The sequence below is a fragment of the Cupressus sempervirens genome, chromosome 1, assembly GCF_028749045.1.
Source record: "Cupressus sempervirens isolate cs-2001-9-10 chromosome 1, ASM2874904v1, whole genome shotgun sequence".
NCBI classification, from domain to species: domain Eukaryota; kingdom Viridiplantae; phylum Streptophyta; class Pinopsida; order Cupressales; family Cupressaceae; genus Cupressus; species Cupressus sempervirens.
The window spans coordinates 22,424,489-22,449,171 of NC_143118.1; the positions used below are offsets into that span (position 1 = coordinate 22,424,489).

Sequence of the window (24,683 nt, forward strand, 5' to 3'; positions counted from 1 at the left end):
TCTAGACCTGTCAATCTGAAATGACTTGAACACCTCATAGTGTTACTAGAACTTTTCATGTGATACAGAGTCTCAATCCATTAATGTACCTTGCAATTTTCTCAACATCATCATCCACATGTCCAGATATGATGTCCAATCTATAGAATTCCTCGGTATATTCTTTCACAGTCATGTCCCTTTGTTTCAAATTTTGCATCTTTCTCAATAAGCTAACTTGGTAATCAGCAGAAAGGGATTTGTTCTTTACCTTGTTCACCATCTTTGGCCAAGTTCTTATCTTCTCCTTTCCTCTCCTTTGTCTATTAGTTTGCAAGTGCTCCCACCATAATGATGCATGACCTTTCAGCCTAGTGACTGCAATCTTCACCTTTCTGTTATCAGGAGTGTTTTCATACCAAAAGAACTTCTCCATATCAGAGATCCAATCTAGCACAGTATTTGTATCCAATTTCCCATCATAAGGGACAACTTCTACAGCAGGCTTTGAATTTTCCCTAGACAATAATCGCAACAATCTTTCCTCATCTCGATCTTCTTCAGGTTCTAGATTATGGTTTGGTGTTGCTGCTTCATCATCACTTACATCTTCAAGATGCGCTCCTCTCCTCTGGGCTATCTCCACATCATCTAATCTGGGTGCAATTTGTCTTAACTGATCCAATATAGTGTTATCAACATTATTTCCTCTACCACGAACCATCTTTACAAATTAGGTTCCTGCAAGATCGTAACCCTTTGCAAGTTATAGGTCAAATCCACAGATCTGCCACCCTACAACCAGATCCAAATCAGGGTTCTACACGATCCAATCTCCACAAGGATGAACTTCGGGCTCTGATACCAACTGATGCAGGCAAGGGATGAATAACTAGGGCCAAAGGCACACCCAGCTATCAAAACCACCCTACAAGAGTTAACACAACGGAAGCAAACACGAGGAACAGCACCAAGGAGAGGGAGAACAAGGATATATTTATTGATTCATCAAATATTCAGCATACATGCCCAGCTGTAAGGCCTTTTGGGTTACGACCAATTACAAATGTACAACTTCCAGATCTTCAAATCAGCTTTTTAAATCCACATATCTCTTTTCTATTGAACTCTCCCCAAAAGTCTACCTTAACCCTAAACCTAAACACCCTACTTATACTTGCCAAAATGGCTTACGGATAATTCTAGAACATGGAGAAACCACAAGTCGGCCCTCATCAAATATAATTTGACTATACAAAAATTAAATGTGAGCGAAGTCGGCCCAATTGGAACTAGGCAGAATGAACTAATGTGTAGGATTATAAAGAAACCCAGGATGCTCCTGCATCACAAGTTCTCTACAATTGTATTTTTCCACCTCTCCCACTCTATTTCACTTGTTTAGGTTTGTAACTTTATCCTATTTTTCTTATGCTTTCTTATTTTCATCTTGATGATGGATAATTGAGTGTGATTTGGAACATTGATGCAAAATTATTTGACACAATTTAATCCAGAAACTCTTATAGGTAATGTTAAACTATTTTGATAATTTTGTGGATATATTACTTCAAAATAATTAAATTTATATAAGGCGATTGTAATGTTGATTTTTTTTTTTCAAATTTGTACCCTTGCATAATCTTAGTTTTATTATTACAAACCCAAATTAGAAACTTGTGACTTAGCGTCAGCTCGTTGTTATTCCATACTGGAATTGAAATTTGGATCTTTGAGCCACATATTTTCTAATTCAAACGGGCATTGATCTAGGTTTTGATCTTCTTTGTGTAGTAGCTAAATTGAGAAGTGGTCAGATCCAAGAATAACAAGCATACTTTATGCACAAGTGGGAAAGATTTCCAGTTGCTACTGATCTAGTATCTTTAGTTATATTAAAAAAACTCAAATGACAATTTATCCAAGTTAAGGGTGCGTCTTTTAGTTTAGTGTTTGGTAAACTTGCTCCATTTACAAATAATATAAAGTCCAGTTATGATTGCTTCACCTTCTTAACAACCGCTAAATTATCTCATTAATAATATATTTTTGTTGAATTCTAATGTCCCCTTTTTGAAATAGGACCTAATAATAAGTAATAATAAAATAAAATTATAAGAGAACAAAAAATAATTTATATATAAAAATTTAATAATATTAAAATATAACAATACAAAATTAAGTCAATAAAGGTTCAAAAGGCATTAAATGAAAAGTTGTGACTCCTTCAAACACGACATATATAAATAGAGAAGAGAACTTCATTAGAAAGGGGAGAGAAAGGAGTAAAAAGGGAAAGGTATGAAGAAAGGAAGAATTAATAGAAGAAAAAAAAGGAAATTAAAAGATAAGGATGTGACTCCTTCAAAGGGAAAAAGTTTTGAAGGGTTCAGACTCTTTGAAAAGGTACTAATTACGAAGGCTTGTGACTCTTTCAAAGAGGCCAATTATGAAGGGTTGTGACTCTTTTAAAGGGCATAAATGATGAAGGGTTGTTATATTAATTGATAGGCTAATTTTCTCTGCAACTTGTGGTGATCTATGATAGGGACATTACAAGATGGATCTAGTCTTGATTGAATATTCTTGCCTCTTGTGGGTTAAAAACTTAAATGATAAATTAATTACCCTAAGGGATGGATTTGGTTCTGGTTGGGCGTCCTTGCCTCCTGTGGGCCAAATGATGAATTGATTACCCCAAGGGATGGTTTTGGTCCCGATTTTATGTTATTGCCTCATGTGGCCTAAGTGGTGAATTGATTACCCTAAGAGATGGTTCTGGTCTTGGTTGGACTTTCCTACCTATTTTGTGGACCAAGTTAACTTTGGCTACATTATATTCATGTGTTCCCTCCATTTTTTTTATGTGTATGTTTTGTGTTTTAATGTTATGCTTTGTGTTTCGATATATTCACTTGTTTTCTTTGTGAATGCTCCATGTTTTCACACATTCATGTGTATGCATCATGTTTTCAAGTGTACGATCCATGCTTTGCTTTATGTTTTTAGTTGATCTAGAAGAAGAGAATAACTAAGAGTGAACAAAAAGATATGAATTTGTGGTATGCTATCATGCGAACATTGGCATTTGCAAATTCAATTGACACCATTATGAGATGGGCTTGATCTTTTTTCTAGAAGAAGAGAGAAAAAATTCTCTCAAGCTTTGTCAAGTTTCTACTATTGATCATAATTCACTTTCAAAATAAGGGAGAGAACACATATGATAATAATTGTGCAGTGGAAGGTGGATATGGATGAGATTCCATGATCATTTAATCATTTCTTGAGGATGAGCAAATTTGGGAAGGGCATGTAATGTCCCCTTTTTGAAATAGGATTTAACATAATTAAATCAAAATATAAAAGGATAAAAATAAAATATAAAGTAATAAAATAAATATTAATATATAATATAATTAATTTTAGTTAAGTTGGTGAAGGGTCAAAAGGCATGAAATGAAAAGGTGCAACTCGATGAAACATGTGATATATAGTGGGAGGAGAACTTCATTTGAAAGGGGGAGAGAGTATAAAATGGAAGGTGTCAAGCAAGGAAGATTAATTGAAGAGGATAAATAGAAATGAGAAGAAAATAAGGAAGTGATTCCTTCGAAGGTCAAAAGTCTTGAAGGGTTGTGACTCTTTGAAAACGTGGTGATTTTGGAGGTTTGTTACTCTTTGAAAGAGGGCCAATTTTCAAGGGTTGTGACTCTTTCCAAAGGCATAATTATTAAGGGTTGTCTCATCCAAAGAGGGGTAAACCTTTGCAAAGGGAGCCACGATGAAGAGGTGTGGTTCAAGCTCACATTGCAAGATATGAAGGGGCAAGTGTTTCATTTGAGGACATTTAGGGAGAGCAATTTGGGGAATATTATATTATTCTCAAAGGCAGCATTGATAAGTGTTGACTCAATTCTAATGAAATGTGGTGACCCTTTTACCAATAAAGTATACAAGAGTTATCATTCCAAGCCAAAATGGAGGAATAACAGTAAAAGAGTGTTATACAGATTTTGAGAGTAGACTGAGTAGAAGAATAACATTTGATAAAGGAGATTGATTTAAGAGATCAAGCTGATATGAAAAATTGGACTTTCGGTATTCATACAACTTATTTCATCTGATTTAAGTAAGAATTGCAACTCTAACTGCTAAGAATTACAACTCTAACTGCATTTTTGCTCTTGCTTCATTTTGGATTTGTGAATTCAGAGCAAACTATAAGTTGTTCTGAAAAAGGACATCACGTGAATAGTATCAATAAATATGATAATTATTTTCTCGAATCCTTTTTTAATTGTGGAAAAATATTCGATTTGATATAATATTAGTTCTGAAAGGGGACATTACATGAATGTTATCAATAAAGATGATAATTTGTTCCCGAACTCTTTTTATTAGTGCATATAGTTGGGCCATATACATTTGATCAAGAAAAATATTCAATTTGAGCAAAGATATAGGTAATACTACTAATTTTACTCATCACTAGTGTCGTTCTTTTCAAGTGATTTCATGTTTGATAATTGAGGATCTCTTGTTGCACTTGTTCCTATTCTTCTCCTTGTATTGCATCCGCTTATCTTTCATTTGGAATTGGGTGGGCTGTTTGCTGATCGATTCCTTGTCCTTTTCTCATTTCTCCCTAGGGGTGAATATTCCCCTACTTTTTTTGCACCTCCAAAAAGATTCAAGGTGATATCAAAGGTAGATTGTCCTTATATATCCAAATATCCCCCTAACAAAGTATGATTTGTATGCAATATTATTTGCAAATCTCCATTTCTGCCTAATTATTGCCAGGTTTTGGGGTTTGATTTTGTTTCTTATTTCTCGAGAGACTCGGTTCTTCCAAGGCTAGCAGTTGTTTTGAATTCTTTAGCAATTCTCTTTGATTTGACCACATTTTGAGCAGTTAGGGTAGAACTCTGACAACCCTTGACTTCATCCTTTTGTATTCAGCTCCTTTCTTAGGTCCAGATTCCAATTGAATATGGCATTGTGTGGTAGGTTTAGGAAGGCACAAATGTGCACATATAACCAAAATCATTTTATGATTTTATTTTATCAGCCATTATGAAAGTGTATAGGTAATTGTCTAGTCCTACCAGGAGCAAAGAGCTCCAGTTTTAGAGTTTGGTTATACATTCTAATCCACAATTGTGTATTCAAAACATTGTGGTTAGAAGGGTCAAAGTTTGGCTCCTAATCCTTGATGTAGAATCCAGCTCGATCCATTAGCCAAGGTGTCCCTTATTGATTTTTTTTGAATCTTTGATTCACACTCAACTTGGAAGAAGCCTTTTGCAGATTTTGGACTTTCACCTCTTGCCCTTCCTCTTCTTGCCTCCTGAGACTTTCCTTCAATTGATATATTATTCTTCTTTATTGTTCCATTTTTTTGTGCTCCCGATCTTTTTGTCATTTCTCTGCATTTTTCCGCTCCATCGTCTTTTTATCTCTCTCTCTCTCTCTCTCTCTCTCTCTCTCTCTCTCTCTCTCTCTCTCTCTCTCTTAGATTGATATTTAATTATATTCTTATTTTAAATTTTTGGGTCTTCAGGCTGGTACACAATCACGATTCCATTAGTATTATGTTTTATGCTATATTTCTTGTTTTGTGCATTTCATATGCTCTGAGGCTATACTTTATTTTGTTTCAAATATTAAGTCTATGTTCATGTTATGTCAGTTATCTGAATAGATGCCTTGTTGTGCTATGTGGAAAACAGACCGGATTTGTTAATTCACTTACGTTTGCACAGTCTGGACAATTTCTTATTGCTGGAGTTGGGCAGGTACACTTTTTATTTTTATACGCAATCTGAGTTCAGTATGATTCAAAACCATTGTATTTTTTATTTTCAGCTTATATTGAAGGTTTTTATTTGTTGTTTCCATGGTGGGCAACAACAGCTCAAGGTTGAATTCTTGTCTGTTTTTGTTCTAACTTATAATATTCAACAATCTAGAAGAATGCCAAAATTTCTAACATACATGCATTGACATTGCATTTTTTTGGTAGGAGCATTCTTCTTTAATGATAAACGTGGTCTTGCATTTATGTGGTTGCACCTAATACTTCCTATTCTCCTACTGCTGAAACATTGATTTATAAGGGGTAGTCTATTTGTTTAATTGCTAGATTAAATGTGCATCATGCCTCTATCTCCCTAGCTCAAGGTTTCTTTTCTGATAAAGATTCGCGTACCCATATACCTTGTATCTTGATTTACCATTTCATTAAGCTCAAGTATTGGACGACCGTGAATGATAAATAACCTTTTTTGTGAACACAAATTCATAATTGTTTGCACAACTTGTTATTTGGTATTTTTATGAACCTTTCTCAATTGATTAAAATTTTGAATGCAATGTTGGACCATTTTTATACCTTTCTTGAGCAACAGCAACACTAGATATCTTATGGACATGCAGATATCCAAGGTAAATGCAAGTCGACCTACACGTTTAGGTGAACATGTGATGTCTGTCCCTTTTGGGATTTACTTGGATTAAGCCCAAAAATAAAAAATCAACTTCAAGATGAGAATGCATAATGCTCAGTGACATAAACTTGTAATAAAGTTGCCCACTCTAAAGATCCTAATTGGAATTATTTTTGGTTTAGGATTTGCACTTGTCAATAGTCACTAGAAACTTATATTACTACAATAAATATTAATAATCCATAATAGCTTTTTAATTACATAAATCCATATTAATATCTAATTCCACATCAATTTCATTTTGAGCAATTATATTCCAATATTTAATCATATTAGGAATGTATTAGGAATAGCTTGCATACTGCAATCCCAAGGATAATTGTTTTTGTATTCTGAGAGCATGCACGGAGCTCACATCCATCCATCCCAGGTGGCCTACTTGATAAGACTCTCAAACCCAAGGGCACTCAATGCCCTTGGTCCATATGTATGACAAGCGTAAGGTCTCCTCCATCCCTCAGTCCACCCTGGAGGTTGCTGTCCTTGTTCTGACTTGGGGGCATGCAACTCGCCTCAACCCATGAGAATGGCTCCAACCATCTTAGAGTGGCATACTTGATGGGGCCTCAAACTTAGGGGCACTTAATGCCTCTGGCCTACAAGCATAACAGTCATCTTGGTGGGCATGCTTGGGTCTCATGAACTTCAAAATATGTTCCTAAAGGAAATTTCTTTATCATTGCCAGCAAAATATCTCTTGATGAATTAATAGATTTATTCTCAAACAGATGTAAATAGTACACACACACACACTCACACACCCCTATGCACACACGCACACACACAAGTTGCTGCTCTCTATTTGTATTTCCAAATTGATGTCTGTGATGATTGATTGAATGAATTCCTTTGATTTGTTGATTTGAGGTATTGGTGGATGATGATCTAAGATTGTTGATTTAGTAAAGTGATGGTTGATTGCTGGATTGTTTTTATCTTATTCACAAGATGAAGTGATGATTGATGATGATTTGATTGACCTAACTGATTGTTTGTTTGCTTGATTTCTTTAGGGATTGTTGATTGATGGATGAATGGAGGATTTGTTTTGTTGGATTTTGGAGTGATGATTGAACATTGAATTCTTGAAATGATTTCTCATTTATACTTCATTGGTGAAAGAGTCACCTCCTTTCATAAGAATTGGGTCACAACCCTTCTTTGTGCCTTTTGATAATAGTACCAAAAGTATCTAATAGAAAACTGACCTAGCTATTTATCCAAGGTTAGAAGATTGTATTTGGGGCTTGGTAAGTGCACTCAACCCTACACCTGTTAACGATGCAATTCAAAAAGAACTTAATGTAGTCATCATGCTTACGAAGGACAAGAACTGTACAAAGACTCAAAATCTCCTAAGCCTTTTAGTTTTTATAAAGACAAATGAAAAAACCATTGATGCCTTACAAAGAAAGGAAAGAGTCTATGAAAAACAAATTGTGTTTTAAGTGCAAGGAAGAAAGGGAATAGGATATATTTGTAAAAGACAATGCGAAGACCAAAATTTGTATTTTAGCTACCAATAACAATTGATACTAGGCACGTGTGGAAAGGAAAGTCGAGCATGCTGTATGGAAGCATTATCTGGCAAAGTAGTATAGAAAGGAGGGAAAGAAAACCCTAGCAAATGAAGATGGGGTGAAGAAGGGAAGATCATGGGAACTTAGCCACCATCTCACAAGCCTCCAGATCTTGGGTAGTGGGGCATTCTACAACTTGATCAACAAAGACTTAGTTGCAAAATTGAAATTGGAGATTAAGGACTTCAATGGTTTTACAATGGGTCAATTTACCAAGATAATTCCCTGAGTAGAAATTACTCCAGGGAAACACCCTAGCGAAGAGGATTTCCGTGTAACATTAGATGCCAGTGAGAGATTGGGTACTTGGATACGCTCCTTGGGATGCTTCATTTTTTACCTTCCAAATTTGGAGATATTTTTCCAACATAATGGAGTAGTAGTCACTTTGAGAGGGTTACTTGATAGATCACCAAAAGTAGTCTCATCTCAAATGAAGAAGAGTGGTTTTTTAACCACTAGGGTTGTACCAAAAGGTCGACCTGCGAATACCCGATACAACCACTAGACTTATAGAAGACACATGAGTCAGTTAAACCATGTTGCGAATCCAGTGAGGGATGTTGGCCTATTGCTAATTTAGCCGATAGGCTATTTGTAGGAACTTTGTTCCCAGAAATTAAATTTTTGACGAAAAAGTTATCAGTTTGGCCGAAAAATTGTAAATCTTTCCCATTAATTATTATCTACCAGTTTTTATCTCACTCCACTTTTAACTCTTGTTTTGATATTTATTAGTTGTTATATCCACTTTTAAATATTGTTTTTCTTTTTCTATATATTTAAAAAAAAAAACTATTACTTGTGATCTCATATTAGTTCATGTTGTGATCTCTATTTATTTAATTTTTGATTCTCAAAATTGATTTTGGTTTTAGCTTTTAAATTATTTTATTTTGTTCTAATGATCGAACATTGAATGCTTGAAACAATTTCTCATTTATACTTCATTGGTGAAAGAGTCACCTCCTTTCATAAGAATTGGGTCACAACCCTTCTTTGTGCCTTTTGATAATAGTACCAAAAGTATCTCATAGAAGACTGACCTAGCTATTTGTCCAAAGTTAAAAGATTGTATTCGGAGCTTGGTAAGTGCACTTAACCCTACACCTGTTAACTATGCTATTCAAAAAGAACTTAATGTAGTCATCATGCTTACAAAGGACAAGAACCATACAAAGACTCAAAATCTCCTAAACCTTTTAGTTTTTATAAAGACAAATGGAAAAAACATTGATGCCTTACAAAGAAAGGAAAGAGTCTATGAAAAAAAAATTGTGTTTTAAGTGCAAGGAAGAAAGGGAAGTAGGATACATTTGTAAAAGACAATGAGAAGATCAAAATTTGTGTTTAGCTACCAATAAGAATCGATACTAGGCACATGTGTGGAAAGGAAAGTCAAGCATGCTATATGGAAGCATTATTTGGCAAAGTAACATAGAAAGGAGGGAAAGAAGACCCTAGCAAATGAAGATGGGGTGAAGAAGGGAAGATCATGGGAACTTAGCCACCATCTCACAAGCCTCCAGATCTTGGATAGTGGGGCATTCTACAACCTGATCAATAAAGATTTAGTTGCAAAATTGAAATTGGAGATAAGGACTTCAATGATTTTACAATGGGTCAACTTACCAAGATAATTCCCTGACTAGAAATTACCCCAGGAAAACACCCCATCAAAGAGGATTTCCGTGTAACATTAGATGCCAATGATAGATTAGGTACTCGGATACACTCCTTGGGATGTTTCATTTTTGACCTTCCAAATTTGGAGATTTGTTTCCAACATAATGGAGTAGTAGTTACCAAAAGTAGTCTCATCTCAAAGGAAGAAGAGTGGTTTGTTAACCACTAGGGTTGTACCAAAAGATCGACCTGTGTATACCTGATACAACCACTAGACTTATAAAAGACACATAAACCATGTCGCGAATCCAGTGAGGGATGTTGGCCTATTGCTAATTTAGCTGATAGGCTATTTGTGGGAACTTTGTTCCCAGAAATTAAATTTTTGACTAAAAAGTTGTCAGTTTAGCCGAAAAATTGTAGATATTTCCCGTTAATTATTTACCGACCAGTTTTTATCTCACTCCACTTTTTACTCTTGTTTAGATATCTATTAGTTGTTGTATCCACTTTTAAATATCATTTTTCTTTTTCTATATATTTAAAAAAAAAAATTACTTGTGATCTCACATTAGCTCATGTTGTGATCTCTATGTATTTAACTTTTGATTTTCAAAATTGATTTCGGTTTTAGCTTTTAAATTATTTTATTTTGTTTTTTATATTAGTTTATTTTTTTCTTTAAATATTATTTTTAAGTTTCTATAATTTATTTAGTCAATAAAATATTTGTTAGAGATGTTGCTATTTTTTCATATTATTTTTTTGTATTCCTTTTATTAATTTTTCATAATAGATTTTTTGAAGGGGTTTTTTTAAATGATTTTTTTTCATATTTGATAAATTGAATTTAAATAAATAATATTTATTAATCTATTTAAAAGATTTTTAATAAATATTATGTTATTTAAATTGAAAATTATTAATAATCTAATTTGTTCACAGAAGATTATATTTTAAATCTCCATTTTTAACTATTGTTTTTCTTTTCCTATTTATTTTAAAAATAATTACTTGTGATCTCCACATTAGCTCATGTTGTGATCTCTATTTATTTAGCTTTTGATTTTTAAAATTGATTTTGATTTTAGTTTTTAAATTATATTTATATTAGTGTAGTTTTTTTAGTTTCTATATTTTATTTAGTCAATAGAATATTTGTTAGAGATGTTAGTTTTTCATATTATTATTTTTTTATTTCTCTTATTAATTTTTCATAATAGATTTTTTGATTTTTTTTAATTTTAATTTTTTTTCATATTTGATTACAAAAAATTTATCGGTTAATTATTATTATTTGTGGTTAAAGATTTTTTATTATTAGTTAAGCTTGAGTAGATTTGAACCCAAAACCTCCCAATTAAGAGGCTCACAATTTACTGTTATGTTGTAGGCTCTTGCCTTCATATTTGATAAATTGAATTTAAATCAATAATAATTATTTATCTATTTAAAAGATTTTAGTAAAATGTTATGTTATTTAAATTAAAAATTATTAATAATCTAATTTGTTCACGTAAGATTGTGTTTTAAAAAATAATTTTATTATTGAGCACCTATGAAATTATCGTTGCAAGCACATGTATGCAATTGCTAGTAATCCCCCTCCCAACATTGCTCATTGCGACCTACAAGGATTCAAACTTGTGACCAAGTTCTGATATCACTTGTTAACTGCTAGGGGTGCCGTTGCACCAAGTGATCGACTTGTCAATGCCTGATACAAACTACTAGACTTATTGAAGACACATGAGGTTGTTAAACCATGTTGCAAATCCAGTGAGGGACTATTAACATGGTTTGTGCAATGTATGACTATTAACAAGACTTTTTCCCAAGGGAAGATAGTTCACATTGATATCCAACCCATGTAAAAAGAACATAGGAAGGTATTTGGTGATATTCCTCTAGGACTACCCCCAAAGAGAGGATTTGAACCTTTTGCATCCATCCTGGTGCTAGTTGAGAAAGTCAATGGCACTATGAAGATGTGCATAAATAAAAGGGTGTTAAAACAAAAAGACAAGAAAAACTCCCCTACTTTATCCCAAGAATTAACAGATTAATTAATGAATTACACAAATCAAAATATTTTTCCAAGATCGATTTAAGGTCTAGGTACCATCAAATAAAAATGAGAAAAGAAGATATTCCCAAGACGACTTTTAGGTTGGACACTTGAATTTTTGGTCCTACCCTTTGGCTTGACCAATGCCCCTGCAACATTTGAATTGTGCACGAATAATATATTGAGGAAACAACTAAGGAGGTTTCTATTGATCTCCGATAATATCCTTCATTACAATAGGACATGCAAAGAACATATGATTTATACTATGTTCCCCCAAGTTTCCTGTACAAGGACGGTGTTCGATGGCAGGATGGGTTTTCAGGACGGCAAATTTTTATGGTGATTTTGGGGATGGGGGGGATGGCAAACGGGGACGGCTATATATATATATATATATATATATATATATATATATATATATATATATATATATATATAGAAAAAATTTAAAATATATGTTGAAATTTGCAAATATACACATCATTCATATGAGCATGTCATTTAAACATTATAGAACCATAACATACAACATTTGAATGCCATCTAGGAAATAATATCCGATTTTAGTACCCAATTGTCAAAATGCATAACAATATCAGTGAACACTGAACAATAAACATTAACAATTGTCAATATCAAAATGTCATAATGATAAACATGATAAATCTGAAAATCAAAATCAAAATATGCCCAAAGCTATAGGCCCAAAGGGTAGAGGGCTGCCATAAAGTAATAAGTATCAATGTATCATAATCATGTTTTTTTTTAACTTAAAAAACAAAACATAGAAAAATGAAGCAGCTTGGTGCTCCTATTTTGCCTCTATTGCCTTTTAGGGCATTTGGATGGGTGGGGCCAACCTAGCCGACCAAGTTGGAGGCTTTAAAATATTTTTTTATGTTAAAACTTTTTAAATTTTATGTAAACAAAAAAGGGGGACGGCCAGCCATACCCAGTACGGAAAGGGAATGTTCGGAAAGGGAACATTTGGACGTTCCCTTTTCGTACTGGGTACAGCTGGCCATCCCCCATTTTTTCCCTCTAGCGTCCCCATGTTTTCGAGATGTCCCCTGCATTTTTTCACTTTTTGGGGATGGCTAGGGGACGTCCCCTACTTGTCCCCCTCGTCCCTAGGATGTTCCTGTCCTTGAAATGTCGGGTTTTAGGCCGGGTATGCATCTCCGGGGAACACAGGAATTATATTAAGCGAGTTCTAAGCATTTTGTGACAAGAACCACTATACACCAAGACTTGCAGATTTGAATATGGGCTAGAGGAGATTTTGTACCATAGTCATCAAATCAATGCACGTGGAGTGAGTGTCGACGAGGATAAAATTAAAGCCATCAATAAATGGTCAACTAAGAACCCTAACACATTTATGGGGATTTGTGGGAATATGCAATTATTATTGATGGTTTGTAAATGGATTTTTTGAACTGGCCACTCCACTCACAGGCTTAACTAAAAAGGGCGCTTTTGTATGGAATAAGCGACTCAATAGGCTTCTAAGAAATTAAAAGAGGTATAGGAGCTTATGCCCTATCTTAGCCATCCTTAATTTTACGTTCTTTCATAGCCATCCTTGATTTTACGTTCTTTCAAATTGGTACTCCATCTATGACAAGAAGAAAGTCATCCAGTCATGTTCCTACAACCTTCATCCAATCCAAATGAAAAATGGGAATTATCTTTATGGAATTCATAATCTGGTTACTCAAGGTTGAAGGAAAGGATTGTATGTATGTAGTGGTGGATTGTCAAGCTCTGCAAATAGTTGAAACTTCTAACCGCACGAGCTTACAAGTTATCAGTGGTAAAGATAGTTCCTGAGCCTATCTTGGTAAGTTCTCTTCCATTTAATAGGGACTAAACTTACACCCAATACAAGCTACCATCCCCAAATAGATGTACAAACAAAGATTGTAAACAAGTGATACAAGGATACTTGAGGAACTATGTCTCTAGACAAGAAAATGAATGGATAAGATGGTTGCACCTTGGTGATCATTGTTATAATACCTCCAACCACATGTCATTGTTCATCCAAGAAAGTTGAGTACCAAGGGCCAAGGACTTTGCACAACAAAATATGGATATCGTGAAGACTCTCAAGGGCATCTAGCATCGTGCCTGGAACTAACAAAAGATCTATACCAATTGGAATTGCATTGAGAGAACGCTTGAAGTTGGAGGTTTGGCTTTCTTATGGTTACAACCTAAGTTATCGATTCAGATGCGGATATAGGATGTAGGATTTTTTTGGGTACGGATGTGTTTAAATTCTTTGCATATTAATAAATATGCAAAGAATTTAAGAAATTTATAAATACAAGAACTTAGAGTTAGAAACATAGAAATATACAAACATACATCATTTGATAGTATCGTATGATGCTTTACCATTGATCAAGATTCAAGATTATTTATATGTCAATTAAATAGTTCAAACTTCAAATTTAACTTCATAGCCACAATTATTCATTTTCTAGACTCCATGTCCAAACTACAAAATCAAAAACATAGTTCACGATTCAATGTTCACTAATCAGAATCATAAGGATTCTCAAAAAATTCTGGATCCTCCTCATCTCCAACATTTGCAAGCTCCGTATCATTTGAACCAAGAATGGTTCCACTTGCACTAGATGCACCCTGTGTCATAGACCTATCATCACCATCATCCACCATCTTAGTAAGATCATGAAGTGTTGCATCCAAGTTTGCACACTGAGGGAGTACATCCCAAATTTTGGCTGCCCCATCCAAGTATTCATCATCCTTATGTGACAAAAGATGCAAGCTGGTATGAATGTAGACCAAGTCCTCAGCTTTCTTTGACCCCAATTGGTTGCGCTTCACTGAATGGATATAAGAGTATGTAGCCCAATTCCTTTCAGCAGCATAAGAATTCACAACTCACATTGTGTTCACAAAATTAATTTTTAAACATACAAACGAAAAGAAAATGACAATATGATAGATGTTAAACACTAGATTGTAGAATACAAGTTGTATTCTAAAAACAAAAATCAAAACTTACTTGTGAGATGATTTTGATTGCAAGATGTTGTAGATGTTGGTATGGCTGATCATACATGTACCACCATGTGATTGCTCCCATTTCATTTTGGTCCTTAATTGGAAATGGAGTAAGTGTTGCTCCAAAAGCAAATAGTTAAACTCTAGCCTCACCTTTTCATGCATCTCATCATCTTGGAAGATTCTTGCAAAAGCTTTGGAGCACCCATTAGCAAACTCTTCATCACCATATGGTGCAATTCTATCTGGCATTGAAAGTATCGCCTCACTATAATACCTGAGAGATAAAGCATATGCAAGGGGGTGCAATGGGGTAGTCATCTTCTCCCAATGATGAAGAATTACTGCTTCTGCTTTAATGCATAAGGCTTGACATTCTGTAGGGTCACTCTCATGTGCTTGTATAGAATTTTTTACCATCTCAATCATGGTGTCCATGCCATTGTACACATCTGCCAAGCAAGGTGTATCTGTATCGGCAAAGTGAAGCATAGTCATGATGGGCTCGGTGATATCTAGTACGTATTGCACATGAGTCCACCAACAATCATCCAAGATCATACCCCTAATCTTTAGGGCTCTTTCTATATTTGAAGCCTTCCACATACCCCATTGAGGACAAATGACCATTTGGCTCAAAGTGTCTTGCACCTTAAGAAGTCGTCTCATAACAATAGTATGAGATGCAAAACGGGTCTTAACAACCTAAGCAAGTGAACAATATGTCAATTGACAATAAAAGTGTAAATATTAACTAAATTGCAAATCCATGAAATTTAATAATTACAAAAAATTAATTTACCTTGAGCAACTCCAATTTTGAGTACGTTCTAAAAATGGATTGTGATTTTTTTCCAAACATTTGTGTGTCCTCTCCCTTTTTGTATATTTGCTTCACCTAATCTATTTGAGTGCCAATCTCTTGCATGATCAAGTTGAGGGAGTGTATAGTGCATGGTGTCCAAAAAATATGGTTATACCGACCCTCAACCAAAGCACCAACTCCCCTACAATTTTTGGCACTGTTTGTAACAACTTGGACCATATTCTCACTACCCACCATATCTATGGCCTTAATGAAAATATTAGAGATGAATTTTGAATCCTTCACCTCCATCTAACAATCAATTGCCTTTAGAAACATTTCCCGTTTGGGGGACACTGCAATCACATTAATTAATGACCTGTTTCTTGTATCTTCCCAACCATCAAACATAATTGTCACACCCAAAGTTTTCCAAGCACTTCTAATGGGTTGAAGTTCTTTCTCTATAGAAACTCTCTCCTTTTGCAAGAGTATGGTACACACGTTTTCATACCCAGGACTTGTGTAATCATTTGGTGCTTCTTTGATGACTCTTTCCATTTCCTTCCAATGTGGTGATCTTACCAGGTTGAACGGAAGGCCATTAGCATAGAGGCAACGTGCAATGGCTTCATTAGCGTGGTCTCTTGCCTTCATTTTAAATGTAGAGTGCGATGGGCCTCTTTTTTGGGCTGATGCACTATTTTCTACTTCTTCCTCCTCTCCCAGTACAAGTACTTGCATGAATGAATGTTTGGAGGATACAATTGGTTCCGGTTCAATGGGTGATTGCATTTTGTTCATTTTTGAGGAAGGAGGTTGATAATAACTTTTTTTTGATCTTTTAACCAAACGATCGACAACTTCTTGTTCTTTTATGAACGAAGCTATCTGTGCATCAAACAACCCCTTCCCCTCTGCACCTTTGCATATTCCAAAAGCTCTACCAACTGGGCCCATAAAATGAAGTTTTACTCGGGAATAAGAGCTATTAAAAGGCTTTCTTTTGTTACTTTGATAATAACTACAACTCCAACTATAGGAGCCACCACTTGAAACCTGTGATATTCTTGTTGCATGTCTTCATAGAGGAGACCCTAAATTAATTTTGAAATTATCCCCTCCTTCCCCTGCCATTGAACTCTGACCTTGCCCTCCCTCCCACTGAACTTTGACTACTAGTGGCCCTAACTACCGGTGGCAACCATTCTTGCACAATACAATGTAGTTTCTTTCTATAATAAGAAATTAAATAAATTTAAATAAATAAAAAAACTATGAATATCAATTATCAAGCATACAAGTAAAAAACAATGATACAAAACCATTCGAATAGATACCTAAACTTGTTTCTAAATTTCTTTAGAAAAAATAAATTGAAACAAACATGGAAGATTTCTTCACAAACTTCCAAAGATTCATCAAAATCTCAAAAAATTTCATTGAGACACTCAAGAATAGGATAAAATGCTTACCTCTTTGTGTTTTAATGAACTTGTGGAAGTCAACTCTCACCCTACGATGATTCCTCTTTGAAAATATAATTAAGTTGCCTTCAAAAGGCCAAAATGGAAGCCAAATGAGAAGAGCAAACCCAGCTGCAACAAAATGATAGTTGAATGGTTGAAAGGCCTCTATTAGGGCCGTTTTAGGGTTTGGCATATAAAATGTTATTAAAGTGCTAAAACGTACAAATGCACCCAGCCATAAGAAATCAAATCCGATGAGATTTGATCATTACATTCAATAAAGAGGCATGGAGATGCAAAGGTGTCGTGAAAACAAGGCCTAAGAATGTAGTTCAGCATTAAAGAACAATCCTTGTAATGTGTCATGGCCGCAACAAATGAATTCACACCACTGTTAGAAAACGCGTGATGGGATAACATGCACTGTTAACCTGCAGCAAAATTGTAGAGTTAACCCGCGTGGAATAAATCTGATTTGCCCCAAAAAAGATGAATCCTCAATGTAGATCTTCATTCTGAAATAGACGGCCCAAATGCTGCAAGAAATCTCCTCAACAAGTGAATAAAACCCAACTGTAGATCAAGATCTTCATAACAAATGGATGGCTGAGATGCATACATAAATTTTAAAAGATGCATCCAGATCTAAGGCAGCTATGCAAATATACAAAAACCATTGGATCAAAAGCAACCCAACATAAGAAGAATTTGCCATGTGGCATGAATCAGTTGGTCAACACATTCCCAATTGCACAGTGGAGGAGGCAGCATGCGATTTCATGAAAGCAAAAGGGTAAGCCTTCCGAAATAGCAAATTTCGTTATTTCGGAAAGAGGAGCAAAGTCATTCTCTAAAATGGCGAAAATGGTTAACCCTGACAGAAAACGTGTGTTAACCCACAACTTGACAAATGAGACGACCTAGTTCACTAGGTCAAAGAACACACTGAACTAGCTCGATTGATGAAGGAACCGAGTCAATTTGGTTCATGAAGAGACCGAGTTAACACAAAATGTTAACCCCAACCTAATTATGTGTTAACCCACAAAAAGAAAATAGCCCATTGAAGATATCCCTGATCGGTTATTGATGGTGGGTTGAATGGGAGGCAAAAATGGCTAACACTTACGTTAACTCTCCCGTGAACATAATTTTCACCTTTAATGAAAAGATTTAATCTCTTAATAGATATTAAAAATTGCTAATCTGGGTGAATATAGTTTCACTTGAGATCGCAAATATATATCCAGGTTTCCTGTCCAGTGAATTTCACCTTTCAGAACTTTGTGTAAATATTTTCAATTGAGTAGCAATACTCACTTGGCATATTGTTGGGCCTAGAGAGAACTATAATTTTTTAATTCTCAATACCATAATTCATGCAAAATGTTGCCTTTAATCCCCTTTACTTCTGGAAATGGATATAATTTTTAATTTTTTGATGTACCTTTGCCATTCAAGGGTAAATTTAGGAAAGTTGAACCCACTTTGTGTAAAGTTTCTGCTAATTCTTTGTTCTTTCGATAAAACTTTTAGTTCAGTCTTGAATTGATGAGAATGGTCTTCTAAATATTATGAATATTCAAATTGTTGAGGAATTTAACACTTATCTTAAATGTAGATCCAATACTCTACAATCGATCTTGATTGAATTAGAATATCTCTGATTTAGAATTCGTTGGATGTAAAATGCTTAGAGGAGCAGACTGCTGTAATTGTGTGTCCTATAAATTGCATTTACAACCTACTATATATCCTTTCTAAAGGGTATGTCCCTTAGAGGGACATAACCCTTCCTAAATGAGCACTAATCAAACTCCTTCCTAGTCTGTGATTCATGAAGATATAATTAATAGCACTTAACAAACTAATTGTTAGTTTGGTTAAACATTATAATCTTGTTTCCTAAGAAGTCGCTGGCCCTTAGAGTCATATATAAAATGCTAATTTAGAGATATATTATACTGAGAAGAACATTTATGGTCTGTACTATCAAACCTGTAGGTGATCAGGTTAACATTATTAACACTCCCTCTTAAACTGATAATCCTATAGAGAGATATTATATCTAGCAACACCAATACAGAAGAATTAATACTCTCTATCTGTTTGATTCTTCTTAGTATATGGTATCATAGAACACATGATACAAAGTCATATTACTAAACCTGTGGTATGACAAATCACTACTACTAGTGATATTATACAGGATAAATCTGAAGAGTAATCTCTTCGTTTATCCAAATTGTGATTTCATAGAAATTAGTATCACAACAATATCTAGAGTTTAAGATCTATCAAAAAACAGGATAACCTCAGAGAAGAATAAAATTCTCCCTTTATCCAATTTGTGACTCATAAACATAGCAATGTCTACATCACAATATGATTTTGAACTCATCTAGATCTTACAGTAGAACTCTTATGTTTAACACATTATCTAAGAGATAGTCATCTCTCATAATGTTTTGTACAAGTGTCCATTATTTTTCAGAGATCGTCACCTCTTAAAATAATGAATACAAATGGTGGAGCCATAACAGTCAATAGCTTGACAAAAATAAAATTATTTTATTAATAATCAAAAGAGTACAAATGGATTACAACTCAACCATACCAAGTCTCCTCTCGAAATGTTCTATCTTTACTCTAGATAGAGGTTTGGTGAGTATGTTTGCTGTTTGATTTGCAGTACAAATGTATTCCAATTTTACAGAATTCCTGTCTATCATATCTCTTACATAATGGTAAGAAATTTCAATATGTTAAACCTGTCATGGAAAACTGGATTCACTAAGAGTTTGATGGAACTCTGATTATCACAATGAATAATCGTAGGATTCATGGCTTGCCCAAGTAAATTAATAATCCTACAAGTAACTTCCTCAGCTAGACTGCTTCATGAGAGGCCATTGCTGTTGCAAGGTATTCTGCTTCTATGGAGCTCTGAGCAACTAAAGACTGCTTTCCGCATATCCAAGATATTAGAGTTGATCCTAAATTGAAACAGCATCTTGAAGTGCTTTTCCCGTCTTTAACACTTCCACCCCAATCTGAATCGGTGAATCCATGCAAATCTAAAGCAACTTTCTCATATTTGAGTCCAAAATTAAGGGTGCCTTCTAAGTATCTCATAGTGTGTTTAATCGCAACTAGGTGAATCTCCTTTGGTTCACACATAAACTGATTTAAGGCATTAACTGCATAGCAAATATCTGGTCTTGTATTTACGAAGTACATAAGTGATCCAATCATCTGTATGTAGAGAGTAGAATCTATGGAAGGTGATTCTGCTGCTGCTTCTTTAAGTTTATGTAAATTAGTCTCCATTGCAGAAGACATAGACTTGCAATTCCACATTCTAAATCTGTTCAAAATGTCTGATATGTACTTGCCTTGATTAAGTATGATACTGTCAGAATACTGTCGTACTTCTAATCCTAGGAAGTAATGGAGAAGCCCCAAGTCTTTCATCTCGAATTCTCTAGTTAGATCTTTCTTGCATTGATCTATAAGATGATCATCACCTTGATTAATAAATCATCAACATACAATATCAGAATTACCATATCATTTTCATCTCTTTTATAATACAAGTTTGAATCGGCTTCATTCTTGGAGAATCCTAAGCCGGTGAGATATTTATCAATTATTTCATACCAGGCCCTGGGAGCTTGTTTAAGCCCATAAAGAGCTTTCTTGAGCTTGCAAACAAAAGCGTTAGGATCATGAGTTTCAAATCCTTCCGGTTGCTCTAGATAGACTTCTTCTTAAATCTTTCCATTTAGGAATGTTGTTTTTACATCCATCTGATGTACCTTCCATCCCTTTGATGCGGCAATTGCTAAGACTGCTCTTACGGAGGTATATTTGGCAATAGGAGCAAAGGTTTCTTCATAATCAATCCCTTCTTTCTGAGAAAATCCTCTGGCTACAAATATGACTTTATACTTCTCAATACTACTGTCAACAACATGCTTTATTCTAAATATCCACTTAGAAGAAACAACAGGTTTTCCTTTAGGTCTTGGAACAATTTCCCAAACATCATTTTTTATGATAGATTGGTATTCTTCTGTCATAGCTTATTTCCAAGCTATCTGTTTAATAGCATCACAGGGATTGGTTGGCTTTGTTTTGGATAAGTCACTCATGTTAGCTGTATAACCAGAGAATCTTTTAGGTCTTTTGCTTTCTCTGACTGTTTCGGAAGGTGCAACAAAGTCTTGGGCTGCTTCAATTGTTTTAATGGCCCAAAGTGGTCTTTTCTTTGAATTTTCTTTAAGGTTCATATTTTGAATTTCGTCTTTGATTTCTTCTAAGTTCTCCCTCTGGGACCCAAAGTCACTATTTCTTTCAAAAATAGATAAAGAAGAAGGTTCATCAGAACTTATGACTCTTTTGAATGCAAGATCTTCGTCAAAGATTACATCTCTGCTAAGTTCAATAGTTTTTTGTCCAGGTATGAAAATCCTATATGCTTTAGAAGTTTCACTATACCCTACAAAAATACCTTTCCTCCCAGAGGGTTCTAACTTGGTTCTATTTTCTTTTGGAATATGGATATATACAGGACGTCCAAAAATTCTAAGAGGACTTATATTGGGTTTTACTTTAGTAAATACTTTTTCAGGGATTTTATCTTAAAGATAGGAGTGAGGGCTTCTGTTTTGCAGTACAAGAGGCTTCTGCCCAAAGATAGTATTCTAGATTTTGGTCAAAAATCATAGCCCTAGCAGCTTCTATAATTGTCCTATTCTTTCTTTCTGCTACCTTGTTTTGCTCTGGGTTATAAGGAACAATGTACTCCCTCTTAATTCCTGATTCGTTACAAAACTTTTAAACAAGTCTGAGGTATATTCTCCTCCGTTATCAGTTCTAAGGGTTTTAATTTTATGTCCTAAAATTTTTTTAGTTAATGCTTTGAATTCTTTAAATCTTTGTAGGATTTTTTCTAATTCCTTGCATTTTAAAAAGCAAATCCATGTTTTCCTAGAGAAGTCATATATGAACAAGATATAATACCAAAATTCTCCAAGAGAAGGAATAGACATAGGTCCATATAAATTGGAATGAATTAATTCTAGTACATTATTTGTTTTTCTAGTACTATCATGAAAGGGACTTCTGGTGCTTTTACCCAGAGCACGCCCTTTGCAAATACTAGGATGGTCTTTATTTAATTTGGGTAATCCAGTAACCATCTTCTCCATAGTTGATAAGCTTTTAAAATTTAGATGCCCTAATCTTTTGTGCCATATTTCATTTGTATCTATAGCTTCATGGACTAGGGCTTGAGTGGATTGACTAGATTCTGTATTTAATTCATACAAATATTCTTTTCTTTGACCAATTAACTTTGCTTTTTTGATAGAAGAGTTATTAGCCCAAGTTAATACTTTGCCATCTATGAATGCAACATTATGTCCATCATCTTCAAGTGCTGTAATTGAGATTAGGTTTCTTTTAATCCCTGGTACATAGAGTACACCTTTAAGAAGAAGAGTATTTCTTGATTTTAGTTTCAAAGTACAATTTCCAATTCCTTCAACGGGGTGTGCTGAGTTATCACCAATGTTAGCTTCACTATTAACCTTCTCTGATAAAAAATCTAGAGTTTCTTTGTATCTCGTTATATGTCTAGAAGATCCACTATCAATTACCCATGCTTTATTTGAAATTTCATTTGATAGAGAGGAATACAAAACACGGTTCTCAAGATCATTAGTATCTTCTTCTTTAGTGACATATGTACAATTTGCTTGTTGTTTGGAATTTTTAAGACAATTAGATCTATAGTGTCCAAATTTTTTGCATTTGAAACTCTTTATTTTAGATAGATCTTTCTTGGGCTTCACATTTTTTTGATTTCCCTTTTTCTTCTTGAAATGCTTCTTCTTGCCCTTATAAGAGTTTGTATTAAGAACGTAAAGTTCTTCATCTTCTACTTTTGGTTTCCCTCTTTTCTTTAGTTTTCTAGATTCCTCTTGAAGACAACTATTCTTGAGTTTGTTAAAGTCCAGAAGCTGATCTCTCGCACTTATTCTTTGTGCGAATGTCTCCCATGAATCTGGCAACCCATGTATAGCCATAAGTATTAATTTTGTGTCACTAATGATGGTTCCTATGCTTGATAGTTCATCTCTAATGCCGGCAACTCTTAGGAAATAAGAATTTATCGATTCTCCTCTCTTTATTTGAATGTGATTTAGTTGCCTTTTTAGTGCAAGAACCCTGGTTGCATTTTTTATTTCATATGCATTTTGTAATACGTTCATCATATCAAAGGCAGTTTGATGTTTTGTAAGCATAGGTACAATATCATTTTTAACTCCATCCAAGATGATTTGAATAGCTTTTCTATTTTCTTTTCGCCATATAGATTTGTGAGGTTCAACTGGGGGTTGTTTGGATGCTCCGTCAACGAATTGTTTAACATTGTTCTCTTCAAGAATCATCAAGATTCTGAATTTCCAGGCTTCAAAGTGTTCTTTTCCATCAAACTTGTCCTCAAGTCTGATTGTGTATGCCACTGAAGATAGGAGAAAGCTACTAAATATATATGAAGTTTGATAACTGAGTTTTGCAGAGCCCTAGAACCGATAACTTGGCTCTGATACCATGTAAAGTTTCTGCTAATTCTTTGTTCTTTGGATCAGACTATTAGTTCAGTCTTGAATTGCTGAGAATGGTCTTCTAAATATTATGAATATTCAGATTGTTGAGGAATTTAACACTTATCCTAAATGCAGATCCAGTACTCTACAATCGATCTTGATTGAATTAGAATATCTCTGATTTAGAATACGCTGGATGTAAAATGCTTGGAGGAGCAGACTGCTGTAACTGTGTGTCATATAAACTGCATTTACAACCTACTATATATCCTTTCTAAAGGATATGTCCCTTAGAGGGACATAACCTTTCCTAAATGAGCACTAATCAAACTCCTTCCTAGTCGGCGATTCATGAAGATATAATTAATAGCACTTAACAAACTAATTGTTAGTTTGGTTAAACATTATAATCTTGTTTCCTAAGAAGTCTCTGGCCCTTAGAGTCCTATATAAAATGCTAATTTAGAGATATATTATATTGAGAACAACATTTATGGTATGTACTATCAGACCTGTAGGTGATCAGGTTAACATTATTAACACTTCGGTTTGGAGTGTGATCATCTGGTGTGTGTGCACAAGACACATAAAGCCCCATGACTCTGGAAGCAGCTTGCACACTGTAGTGGTTGCATTTGTGCAAACTATGCTCCCCTGTGAAAAGATCGAAAATGTGAAAGAAAATGGAAAAAGTTGAGCTTCTCTGCAATGACAGTCATTACAGAACTCTATTGAAGATCAAGACCAGATTGAGTATTGAGATTTCCAGTATTTAGCATGTTTTCAATAACTTTGATAATACTCCCAGAAGGAGCCTTATCCATTGCCTTCTTTGCCTTATTTATATCTTGAAGAACAAACTAAAAACTTGTATCCTGCATCTCCCGCAGAAGTTGCGCCCTAACCTTGAATAACCATTCATGGAGCTTCTCCTTTACCAACTGTGTCGATTCCTATAATGGCATTATGCTTGAGATAGTGT

The 24,683-nt window shown here is 34.6% G+C and overlaps 1 protein-coding gene across 1 annotated transcript in view; it reads left to right on the forward strand.

The window, feature by feature from the left end:
• LOC149575970 (U3 snoRNP-associated protein-like EMB2271) overlaps nt 1–24,683 on the forward strand; it is a 42,484-nt gene that overhangs the window by 12,497 nt on the left and 5,304 nt on the right. Inside the window, exon 6 of the mRNA XM_089817402.1 lies at nt 5,715–5,780. Coding sequence (XP_089673528.1) covers nt 5,715–5,780 — 66 coding nt within the window. The remainder of the gene's footprint in view (nt 1–5,714; nt 5,781–24,683) is intronic.